Source organism: Herpailurus yagouaroundi, unplaced genomic scaffold, assembly GCF_014898765.1.
Source record: "Herpailurus yagouaroundi ecotype Mexico unplaced genomic scaffold, PumYag 28, whole genome shotgun sequence".
NCBI classification, from domain to species: domain Eukaryota; kingdom Metazoa; phylum Chordata; class Mammalia; order Carnivora; family Felidae; genus Herpailurus; species Herpailurus yagouaroundi.
This window is the reverse complement of record NW_024412376.1, coordinates 67,130,799-67,142,792: the sequence shown is the minus strand read 5'-3', so window position 1 is coordinate 67,142,792 and position 11,994 is coordinate 67,130,799. Positions and strand designations below refer to the sequence as shown.

At 36.2% G+C, this 11,994-nt stretch overlaps 1 protein-coding gene across 3 annotated transcripts in view; it reads left to right on the top strand.

Moving 5' to 3' along the window:
• The window catches only part of SYNPO2 (synaptopodin 2), a 204,536-nt gene that overhangs the window by 168,468 nt on the left and 24,074 nt on the right, over positions 1–11,994 (top strand). Inside the window, exon 5 of one of the 3 annotated variants that reach the window (XM_040474990.1) lies at positions 6,336–6,899. In XM_040474990.1, coding sequence (XP_040330924.1) covers positions 6,336–6,872 — 537 coding nt within the window. In that variant the 3' untranslated portion in view covers positions 6,873–6,899. Of the gene's footprint in view, positions 1–6,335; positions 9,950–11,994 lie in introns of those variants that run through there. The other 2 variants (XM_040474984.1, XM_040474991.1) reach the window with 2 other exon arrangements.

Genomic DNA, 11,994 nt, shown 5'->3' with positions numbered 1-11,994 from the left:
AATGATTTAAAAGGCAAATGAACTGTCATTTATTTCTGTTTGCCTCTGTTGGCATTTGCTTATGATAAAGGATATGTTTGTGGTGAATATTTACTGATCATGTGTTTAAGAAAGTTGTTGAAGGAGTTGAAATAACATTTGTCAGTTGGAGACACTTTCGCTATGAATATTTAAGCAGGAATTCAGTCAAGAGAATTTTTTGGCTTTCAGGGTTTATGGTATGAAATAATTTGAACTTCAAAATATATCATATTAAACTTCTTTGGCTTCTAGGGCAAAATAATTCAGTTGCATTGGTTTGAAATTCACTTCATTGTCCTAAGTAAACCTCAGACTACACTTCTTTTTTATTTATTTAAAAAATTTTTCATGTTTATTTATTTATTTTAATTTTTTTAAATTTATTTTTGAGACAGAGAGAGACAGAGCATGAACGGGGGAGGGTCAGAGATAGAGGGAGACACAGAATCGGAAGCAGGCTCCAGGCTCTGAGCCATCAGCCCAGAGCCCGACGCAGGGCTCGAACTCACAGACCGCAAGATCGTGACCTGAGCTGAAGTCGGACGCTTAACCAACTGAGGCACCCAGGCGCCCCATGTTTATTTATTTTTGAGAGAGAGAGACAGAGTGGGAGCAGAGAGGGGAAGGGGCAGAGAGAGAGACACACAGAATCCAAAGCAGGCTCCAGCACAGAGCCTGATGTAGGGCTTGAACCCATGAACTGTGAGATCATGACCTGAGCTGAAGTTGGACACTTAACCAACTGAGCCACCCAGACACCCCTATATTTCTCTTTTAAATGTTAAATGTTTCCTGCCAGCTAAATTGATCACTAGACAGTTTGATAAGGAAGCTAACTAAACTGCTTCATTAACTGCTTTATGTGGATAAATCAACATTTAATTGACATGAGAAGTTAGTTATGTTACACTAAGAACGGCCCTCAGCAACTCTGAGCTTTGTAGGTGACTTGAGTGTAGAGCCCCTTGTGTGTCTCACTTTCACATAAAGGGAATGTGTCTAAGTGTGATGTATTCCCTGTACCCTGGCACTTGCTTGTTCTTGTGACAAATGGAAGATGGCAGCATTAATTCATCCAAACCCAATCACAATTTAAATAATTCTTTCCAAAATTTCTAAGATTTCATTTCATTTAGCTTGCTTGGATTTGCATTTTTATAAAAAAAGAAGTTTTCTCAAAACAATTTCATTGCAAGTATAGTCTAACATTCGATTAAGATCTCTGGAATGAAACTGTGTGTCCAACTTCCCCACTCCAACATGTACTAGCTTTCTACCCTTGGGGAAGTTACTTACCTTCTTTAAGTCCTTGTCCTTGTCCCTGAAACTAGGGATAATAATAGCTCCTACTTCATGGGGTTGTTTTGAGGATTATATGAAATATTCTATGTAAGTCAGTTAGTAGCCACCTATTGACACAGAGTGTGAGCTGTTAATATTGGCTACTATTAAAGGCAGAGGTAGGAAAATGCCTCCTTTGTGTTTAGCCTTTGGTGGGAATATATAACACCAGGTGATTCTTGAATTCAGTGGGTATCTGCAGTTTTTGCTGCATGCATTATATTGGGCTGGCTAAAGATTAGCATGTTCTTTCATGTGTTGGACACTTAAAGGACATACTATTCTAAATAAACACAGTTTGAATGTTCTACATGCAATGTCCACAGTGCCATCTGCCAGATGACAGGGCCCCTCAGTCAGTTTGAATGATGTCTTCATTGGTTTGCCTTTGGTGTTTGTGTTTATGTATCTAAATCTACTTAAGAAGATAAAGATATTATATCTGAATTCACCTTACCTAACAGGAGGAAGAAGGATGCAAACACTTGAGAGAATGACCACCATAGATGTTATTTCTCCTTAGTTTGAAAATGAGAGATGGCTACAGGATAGTGAAGGGGTCCAAAGAGGGTGGAAGCAACTGGAAATATGTGAAGAAAAGACTGTATAGGAGTAGAAGCATTTGTATTTTACGCTTTTAAGATCACTGGGGTAAAGTTATGGGAGGCAAAATTTGTTTCACTATAAGGAGGAAGTTCTCAACAGTTAAAGCCTAAGGATTGAGCAAGATGCCATGAAAACAAGTGAGTCCCCTGCTCCAGAGCAAGGTCTGAGAGCAAGGTTTCAACTCATAAGACTATTTGAATTTCTTGGAATTAATTAGAAAAATTTTTTCATTCTATTTTTAGCCTAAATTTCATTTTTAAAAGAAAATGAGAGAAGGACTTTTGTGGTCTATTGAAAATGATAATGTGATATAATAGGATATTAAAGCAAAAGTTCCCCCAAGGCCCTCATATACAGAGATGCTGCACTCTAAAGTCTGATTTGAGACTAAACTATAAACTCTACAAAGAACACGACAGGAAGCCACTCCCACAGTTCTGGAACCACCCAGTCAGGTCTAGGTTATTATAAGGGATCAGAGTATGGCAAGGAGAGAAGATTTCATGAGGAAGAATTCTGGCTGCCATAAACCACAGGGTATATGTTTGGAGTAGGTGGAGGTGAAGGGGTCTCCACCCCTTTGAGAGAAGAATTTCATAGTGGCTTCTTACAGAGGTTGAGATGAGATACCTGCATGAGGACAGACAGGAGGACAGAGTGGATTGGGGTCTGACACCCACCCAAGAAATCTGGAAGGTGAGGGATGAACTGAAAATTTGTTTTGGCAAAGAACCAGGAAATCTGCTGCTATACCTCCAAAGGCAAATGATGTGTGATCCCCCATGGACCACAGCAGGCCAGGAGTGAAGGAAAGCTGGACAGGGTTGTCTTGGGTCCTCTTCAAATGGACCCTTGTAGTGTCAGCTTCCTAGGGGATGCAGAATGAGTCACAAGTTATCAGCTAACATAGGGATGAGTTGGCATGAATTGAGGACTACAAGCAAAATGTCCCCACTGATAGGAATTTTCAAAGATCCCATGAAAGTTTCCTCATCTGGACCTACCTGGCTCTGAGAGTGGAAAGCCAGGTCATGATGTTATCAAATCAAGTAAAATTTCTCTTCTGCTCTTTTTCTCTTTTCCATCCTTGTACTCTAAGCCCAGGGAGCAAGAAGTCCCAGTTAGTAAGCTGGGGGAGGAGAGGGAAAAAAGCATGGAGAAGCCAACCACAAAGCCTTCCCTGAAGGAAAGAGATCTTCCTGAAACAGGAAGAGATTTAACTCGAAATTGAGATTGGAGTTTGTTACTGCAAGGGATGGAATATTCTATTTTGAAATAAACTAGTTTGGGTAACCTAACGCGACCACAGGACTATTCCTAAAAGAAAGCAGAACGCCACAGTGCCTGCTAAATTTTCACCTAGTGACAGTGGAAAAACGTCTTTAATTAAAAAAAAAAGGGGGGGGTGGCAGGAGACAAAAACAAAGAAGCCGTTTGGTGATACAGCAGACATAATGCTCATGGAACATATTAGGTACTGTTAAGTGCTTGCATATCAAAAATTTTAAGTTCTTCAGATAATAATACAACCCATGGTGGAAACAACAACCAAGGATCTAACCCATGTTATGCTAGGATTCTACCATCAGACATTCAAACTCCAGAATAGAAGAAACACCTCTGTTATTTTCAGGTCCCTTTGGTCATTTCTGGCTCAGGGTATATCATATGGCTTCCTTTAGCCAGGCAAGCAGAGAACAGCATGAGCCTTGGGACAGAGAGCAGGAGGAAATTGTACCAAGGAACAAGATGTGAAAATTGCTTTGGGGAAATATGTTAAAATTAGGGGTTTGCATGCAGGCAGGGACTAGAGGACTGCAATATTTTAGGCACAAAGAGAAACAACAATGTACCTAAAGAACTATTTATGCCACCTCTGTGTCTCCGTGACAATTTGTGAGTTATGTGCTATTGTTGGCTTAAAGGACTATGAAGGCATGTTTGTAGTCTGAGGAATATGTAGAAAAGCAGTAGTCATTTTTCTCATTGAGGTAATTGTACTCTTCCTTCAGGACCTTCACTATATTTGGCATATGTGTCTTCTACAGGAGATTTTTTTTTTTTTAATTTCAATGCTACTTAAAATTTTTCCTCAGAAAGACCTGACTTAACTCTTTCAGTATCATACCTCAGAGTTCTACTTTTTGCTCACATGTTCAACTGATGAACATTTATGCCTTAGCTGAAAAACAAAATCTCTGATCTCTTTGTTATTAGAATATCATTCAACAATGTTTTTGAACTGATTTCTGTTAAGTTTCCATTCTTCTGAAGATCTTCAAGGTAAGAAGGTGAGAGAAAAAATGGACAATAAACTTTTCACTTTCATCCAGTGTTTTGGATGTCCTATCACTGAAATGTATGTGTCCATTTGTACATAATTATTTCACATATATTGATAATTATTTCCTTTTGTACTCATTAGCCAGTGATGTTAGTCACCTATATGTATATTCAGAATCACCTCCTATATTTCTATAGAGTCTTAGATCCTTTTATTAACATCCTTTCAAGTCTCTATTGTTTTAAAGACTTGACTAAAACAGGTCCATGAGGTGTTATATCTGATCAAAGATCACAAAAAGCAGGTATCACTGGAATTTGAAAACTTCACAGACTCTATAGACCAATGTGTTCTCTTTCTTCTATTAGTAAGGACAAAAGGGAAACATAGACATATACCATGAGAGACCAGAGCTAAATATTTCTCTATCATATTGAATGGTAATACTTCTCACAGTTTAGAAAATTCCCTATTGATCCTGTCAAGATAGGTAAAGAGTCTCTTCTCTAAAGTGACCTTCCATGATTGACTACCTTGCCACGGCAAAGCTAAAAACAGTACTTTGTTGTATGTTTCCTGAGGGCAAGGACTCCATTTAAATCATCTTGGTATTTCCAGACTCATAGATGAATGTGCCTGGAAAATATTAGGTGTTCAACAAAATTTTTGTTAAATGAATGAAACCAATGCATAAATAATGTGAAATGAAAATCAAATCCAAGATGGTGACTAAAAAATGGCTTTGTTCCCCCTCCCTGATTATATACTCCAGAGAACTATTATTAGATCTAGATTAGGATAAAGAGATTAATGAAAACAAGTTTTTGTTAGGATTCAACCATTATTACTGAAATTTTAATGGTAAAAAAGAGAGAGGCCAGATTCATTATATTAACCTCCTTATTCTTGATATGCAAGCTAAGAATGAACCATCTACCTTCTTTGTGTGTCTAATGGGGAAAAAAAAGCAAACCATTTGAATCTAAGACAGTTTGTCAAATCCAGATGTTGGTGTTCACTTAAAATTTAAGAACTGGTTAAGAAAGAAAAGCTGTTGAAACCATTTATGAAATCTGGATGCATTTTTAAGCATGGCAGTGCTTTTTGTTCCAGAAACACACAATGTTATATAATACTTTCAACGTTGACTCATTTCCCCTAGGTGTACATTTGCCACTTTTTGCCAGAAGTTTGTCTAAGAGGTTTCATGCAGAAGGAAATGTGTGAGGAAGTCAAGTAGATAACTAGTCTTCAGGGTTCCTAGAAATACAGAAGAGGCAAAAGAAGAGAGAATACAAGAGTTTCCTATAAATTATATTTCTTCATACTGACAAACCAAATATTTAACATACACAAGGGGATGTTGCAGGGACACAAACTCTCAAAGAAATAATATGCATAAAAGGAAGCAAAATGCAAATGAAATAAGTGGCAAGAATGTTTCTTTGAGATATGGGCAATCTCCCATGCATAGGTAATAAAGATACACATAATGATCAGCACTGTATAAATAGATTTTGAAAAGAAAAAGACCATCCACTCCATTAGATCAGCAATGTTAAATACAACTAAGTAGCTCTTGGGATTTTGTTTTTGTTTTTGTTTTTCCTGTATTTGGTGGTGGACCAAAGTAAGATAACAGATTGAAAGTCACTTGGGAAAAGTAAAATGCCCAGTAGTTCATGGCCTGTTTCTGGGGTAGGCAATATGTTTTGTTTATTTTGTACCTGAATAAGGGTGGGCTGTGTGTGTTGATATGGATATGTAGAGGGCAGATAAGTAAGGGTGGCTCCCAGTAATAACAGAGTCCATGGGGTTGTGGTTGTGCCTAAGAGAGATGGTAGTGATTGGAGCTATGAGTTTAGAGATGGAGAGCAACAATGAAGTCCTAAGTGAAGACCAAGTCCCAGACCAGAGATAATAATACACCAGGCGGAAGCAGCCTGTCTTGGCTTTAGGATTAAGCATTTTGGAGATTTGATTTTTACAGTGCTCAATGATGTTGCCAAGATTACTTTGGAATAATAGTCAATCAGTACAAACAAAAATGAATGAGATATACTAACATTTTCATTGTTTCTAGGAGATTGGACGCTCCCTTTCTCTTCCTGGAAGACCAGTCCCACCCACCATCTCCACAACATCTCCTTGGATATACCAGCCTGCTTATAGCTACTCTAGCAAACCAACTGATGGGCTAGAGAAAGCAAACAAGAGACTAACTCCTTGGGAAGCAGCAGCAAAGTCTCCTCTTGGTCTAGTGGATGATGCCTTTAAGCCCAGAAACATCCAAGAATCCATTGTGGCAAATGTGGTCTCAGCAGCTCGGAGGAAGGTGCTCCCAGGGCCCTCAGATGATTGGAATAAGAGACTGTCCTGTGTTCCTCAAGCCCAGAAGGCCAGTATGGGCTCATTCGCAAGGCAAGAGTATAATGTTGCATCCTTACCTGATAATAATATGCCCACCAACTCCCAATATGGTTCACAGGTCTCATATGCATATTATAGGCAGCCTTCCAGAAATGATTCTGAAATAATGTCCATGGAAACTAGGTCAGATTACTGTCTTTCAATAGCTGATTACAACTACAACCCACACCCAAGGGGATGGAGACGCTAAACATGAAGCTTAGAAGAGCTATCATGTGTCATCTGTAATAGTAGTTTTTAAATGTTCCTTTGTAGGACTTTTCACTTTTCCAGTAGATTTAGATGCACTTTTGGTCTTGGCTTGTTCTCAGAAGTCATTTTTTTGTGTTTATGTGTGTGTGTGTGTGTGTGTGTGTGTGTGTGTGTGTATGCACATGTGAGTGATCTCTTCCTTGCACACGTGAGTCTGCTCATGATAGAGAATTTCTTAGAGGAAAAAGTTAATTTTCTTCCTTGATGTGCTGGCATGTATATCTAATTCATAATCTTTATTCCATTTATTCCATTAATGGAATTAGTCTAAGCAACTAAACACTGCTCAATGAAAGTGAAATTGTGTATATTCCCCTATGTGTCTTAGACCAGGAAGGAATTAATGAAATATGATGTACTAATTGTCATTAGCAGTAATAGCAAGGAATATAATGTTGGAGAAGTTTTCAATGAGAGCATGCCATTGAATGATAATTATTTTTAAAAAGGATTTCCTTGATGTCATTTTCAGAAGTTCTCTGAAACATTTTCAAAAATCCAATGAAACTGGATTTTTTTTAGATTTGAAATATGGGTGTTCTCAGAAAGAAATATTTAAGAGTAAGATAACTATACAACTCAGAAGGACTTTTGAGGAAAATTGTGTAATGTATGGGGAATAGAAAGACTTGAGTAGAGAATTTATTTTTAATCTATTTAAAGCCAGCAGCCCAAGACCAGAATAGACTCTGGGTTCAGGTATCCTCATTTGTCAGATGGAAGATCAGATTATTTAATCTCTTATATCTTTCACAGACCTGATATTCTGGGATTCTCTCATTGGTAGAATGGCCTTTGGTACATTATTCAGTTTTGATGTTCATTATATAAATATAGGATTAATTTAAGAGTGGGTTAGCTCATCAGTGCCACTACATGTATAATTAAAGGTCCAAAAGGAATTGTTGGGAGACTGGTTTTGTGCTACGTGTTACATGGAGTGAGGGTTGATGTGAAGAAAAAAACTATTAATGGATTTAAGGAAGTGGTAGATGGATGTGTCTGTTATTATGCAACTGTAGGTCATGACCATTTATTTAGTTAAAGAAAACATGCCGCAGGAGCCTATGCAACAAGTAGTGTTTCTTTAGAAGGCCATCATTAGGATGTTCAAAGGAAGCTGAACAGCTGCTTGGTCAATTTCATGACCCATGCCTTGTTAGCACGACCATGAGACAATCAAACACCTACTCCTTACTGCCAGACCCACAAAGTATTCGGTACAAGGAAATTCAAAGCATTTGACATCATAAACAAGAATCGAGAGGATTTTAAAATAAAAAAAAACATTTTGAGTATTCAAAACTTTGCTAGATTTTTAAATGTGATTATTTTGCTTTGTTTGACCTTTTAGCTCTTGAACTTATCATTATAATGGTGTCTTTCACAGAATAAAACTTTAAAAAGAAAAAAAATTTCCAGTCTATTAAGTGATTCCTTATCTTGGAAATAGAAGATTAAAAGTTTGAAGAAATTATAAGTCCTTTTATTGATGGATCCAACCAGGTACTAATTTGTTTAGTTAAAAAGAAAAGATAAATACTTTCTAACATTATAGTGCTAAATTTTCTTAAATTTATATACTGTTAATTCTCTCAAACTATAAAATATAATTATAGACTCCTAAGACTTTCTATGGCATCCTACAAAATAATGCCTGGTATATTAGTCAGCAAATTCTCAGGAATCCCCCACATTAAAGTCTTATTTGCTTCAAACTTAATTGTTTTGGCTGAATCATTCTAGATGTCACTGTCTTAATCTAAGGGTCATTTAGCAGAAAACACTGCCTGACAGGATCAGATCCTATATTGTTGCTTTCTTTTATAAATGCTAGAAGTGATTTCCATTACTCCTAAGATTTAATATACTCCAACTCCAGAAACTAATATACATTATATTATTCACTAAAACTTCCACTGGACTCAAAACAAAAAACAGATATTTTAAACTTAAATATTATTATAATAAAACAGCCATTTCCCTCTTTTCATGTGCTAGATCAAAATTATCATTTGTTTGAAGCTATCTGAATTTATTGTAGACATCAAGAGAAAAGCAATACATGGCAGGAAAGTTGTACAGTCTTCGCTCACAAAGAAATGAACATCTCCTATTTTTATTAGAAACTGATGTTTCAAGAAGTCACACTTTGCAGATAGAATTCTGCAAAGCAAAAGTGCCAATGTCAAATCATCACAAAACGTATTGTGGGTATTTATCTCCAGGTTACTTAAAAAGAAGTAGTTAGATTGCTTGCATTCAAGCTGATGTGTGAGACGGGAGACCTGCCACGCTGAGATCTGATTCCTATGAGTAAGAAAACCTTGAATCTATATGATAAAAACAGCATTTTTAGAAGAGCTCTTGCTTATAAATGTATACCACATTTGTTAAGACAGTTTTCTACTACTAGCAATCACATAGGTAGACAGAGTTCCTGTTTTACCATGGATTAAAAAGCATGCCCTAAAATATTACAGCATGTCAGTCATAGGGACACTAATTTGTCACCTTTTCTCCATCTTGAGTTTAAATACCACATCACTGCATGTGTGTGAAGTGTCTGCTATTAAAATGATTTAGATTTTGTCTAGTATCTTGAATTTTAAAAACGCATGGATTCTAGTCCACTTATTTCTGAATATATCTATCTCTTTTATGTTCTGGCACCATCACTCACATTGGAAAAGGCCACCCTGTTAGGGCTCAAGCATATATATGTACTAATGAATTGAAACTTTGGATAAAATATTGTATCAAATAGGCTTAGCTATTATAATTAGAGAGGAACTGTAGAAATATTCATTTTTTAAGAGAAAGTAGATTTTCACATTTGATTTCTATTCAAAGTAGAAGTATCTACACTGTCCACACTTTTCTATTAAAAATGACTAGGTTCTTCTACTAATTAGATTGATATTTCCAACTGTGTTTATCCCAAAAGACTGTATTTGAAAGCTACATACTGAAATTCAAAATTGTATTAGTAATAAAAAATAACTTGAAAATCAACTTAAAGAGTGTTTTCATTTTTCCTTATAAAATATTATTTGAATTAGTTTTCACCCCAAAGAAATTGGATTTGATATACTCTAAATCCAAATGTTGACATATATTATTATATACATTATATTATTAATTACATTATTATAATTATATTACATACATTACATTACTAATCTTATCTACTACCTATTTTTAAATTTTAGTTTCCATAATATAAGCTTCCAGACACATCAAAAGAATTTCATGCCAATTGGCAACATTTTAACTGTTACTTAGAAACTTTAGAAAAAAGCTTCCCTAAAGATATGATCGACTTGACATGTAAACTAAGAAGTTTGGGATCCAAACATAAATTAATATTATTCTTTACTAATTCTTTCCGCATATTATATTAAAAATTAGTCATAAGCACAAGCACAGCCAATGTAATATGACCTGATAACATGTTGGTTGTATTTGTAAAGTTGCTCTGGACTCATTCAGACAATCTATCATGTTTGTCATTCCAAAAATGGCTCTTCCTATATAATATTAAAACTAATCAGCTGGAATGTGAGCTCTCTGGTCAATTGGTATCATACAGCACAGCTTTTTCATACTTTACTTCTTTTATTTCTTTTTTTTTCTGGTAAATTCTGAATAGAATGGCTGTTTTTGACATTCTGATTATATGTGTGTGTGTGTGTGTGTGTGTGTGTGTGTGTGTGTATTTAAAGGGCCAGCACATGTAACATACTTCAAAAATGAGGACTGTTTTAAAGATTAAAATGACCTAAGAGTAGTAACACTATATTGTCTTAAGATACTAATGCCATAGAAAACTCCCCTTTTTTCTGAGGAATTCCTAGTGCTTTGTAGACTATACATTTCACTATACATTTCAAAACATACTTAGAAGTAGGTAATGTTATTCCCACATAGAGCCAATAGACAGCCTGAGGCAAGGAGAAAGAGAAGAACACAAGAGAGCTGCTTCAAAACTAGTCAGTTTCCCCACTCTCTTACTACCAAAACTAGTACAAACCACTCCCCTTTCCTCAGTAGTTCTGGAAAACAAGATTTGTGACTTCTGAAATTTAATCTGGCAGTATTTTCCACGAAGGGGCATTTCATTATTTACAGCCTTATAAAATGTGACAGTTTATATTTCTGGAAAGGATCTGGCAATCTCTCTATAAAAATCAAGTAATTACATAAAAGGCACTTAAAGAGGAAATGCCTCCAAAGAATCTCGCTGTGGTATTTTTCTTATTTCTAAAGTTATAGTGAAGATTTGCTATATGGTGACTTATTTTTCTTTGGCTTTTCTGTCACCAGTCTTCATGAACTTTCCTCCACTCCCATCTCTCCCCAAGAGGAAAAAGCTTCATTTACCTCTTCAAGGATTTCAGTTTATGTTTCTTCCTTGAGAGTTTGAAGAAGCTTTATAAAGCATGACAACATTACCATGATGATTTGAATATGTGTGAGGTTTGCCCTAAATTACCATATAAATTATAATGGGGTATGTTGTAAGGACCAAGGGCAGGCCATCCCCATGATGGGTCACTTTGGCATGAAGATTATTTTGAGTTAAAAGCCATAAAACCCCAGCAGATTCAGGAAAAGCTCTTTACCTCCCCTTCAACTGCCTAAAAAGAAATTAGACAGAGGACCAGCTCCAGGAAGAGATTGATCACCACAGATAACTACATTATAATATGAACTAGAGGTGGTAAACAAGAAGGAATTTAATAAAATCTGTTAAAACTCTTCTCTATGTCCTAAGTATGTGTTAATACTTATTGACTAAATATTTACTCTTTTTCATCTTCCTGTGAATTTCATTCCTTCCTTTCAAAGTCCCAACCCCCGAACCCCTTCTCTTAAGGTCAGAATAACAGAATACTTCATTTTACCTGTCTTTGGAATTTCATGCCTATGTGGCATGAATCATTTTGATTCTTAGTGCAACTAGAAGGACTTGGAAAGGCAGAGAAAATGTCTTCCTCTCCAACAATGTAGACAGAGGCAAAATCTTATTTAAGCCCAAATCGCCCTTGAGGAACCCT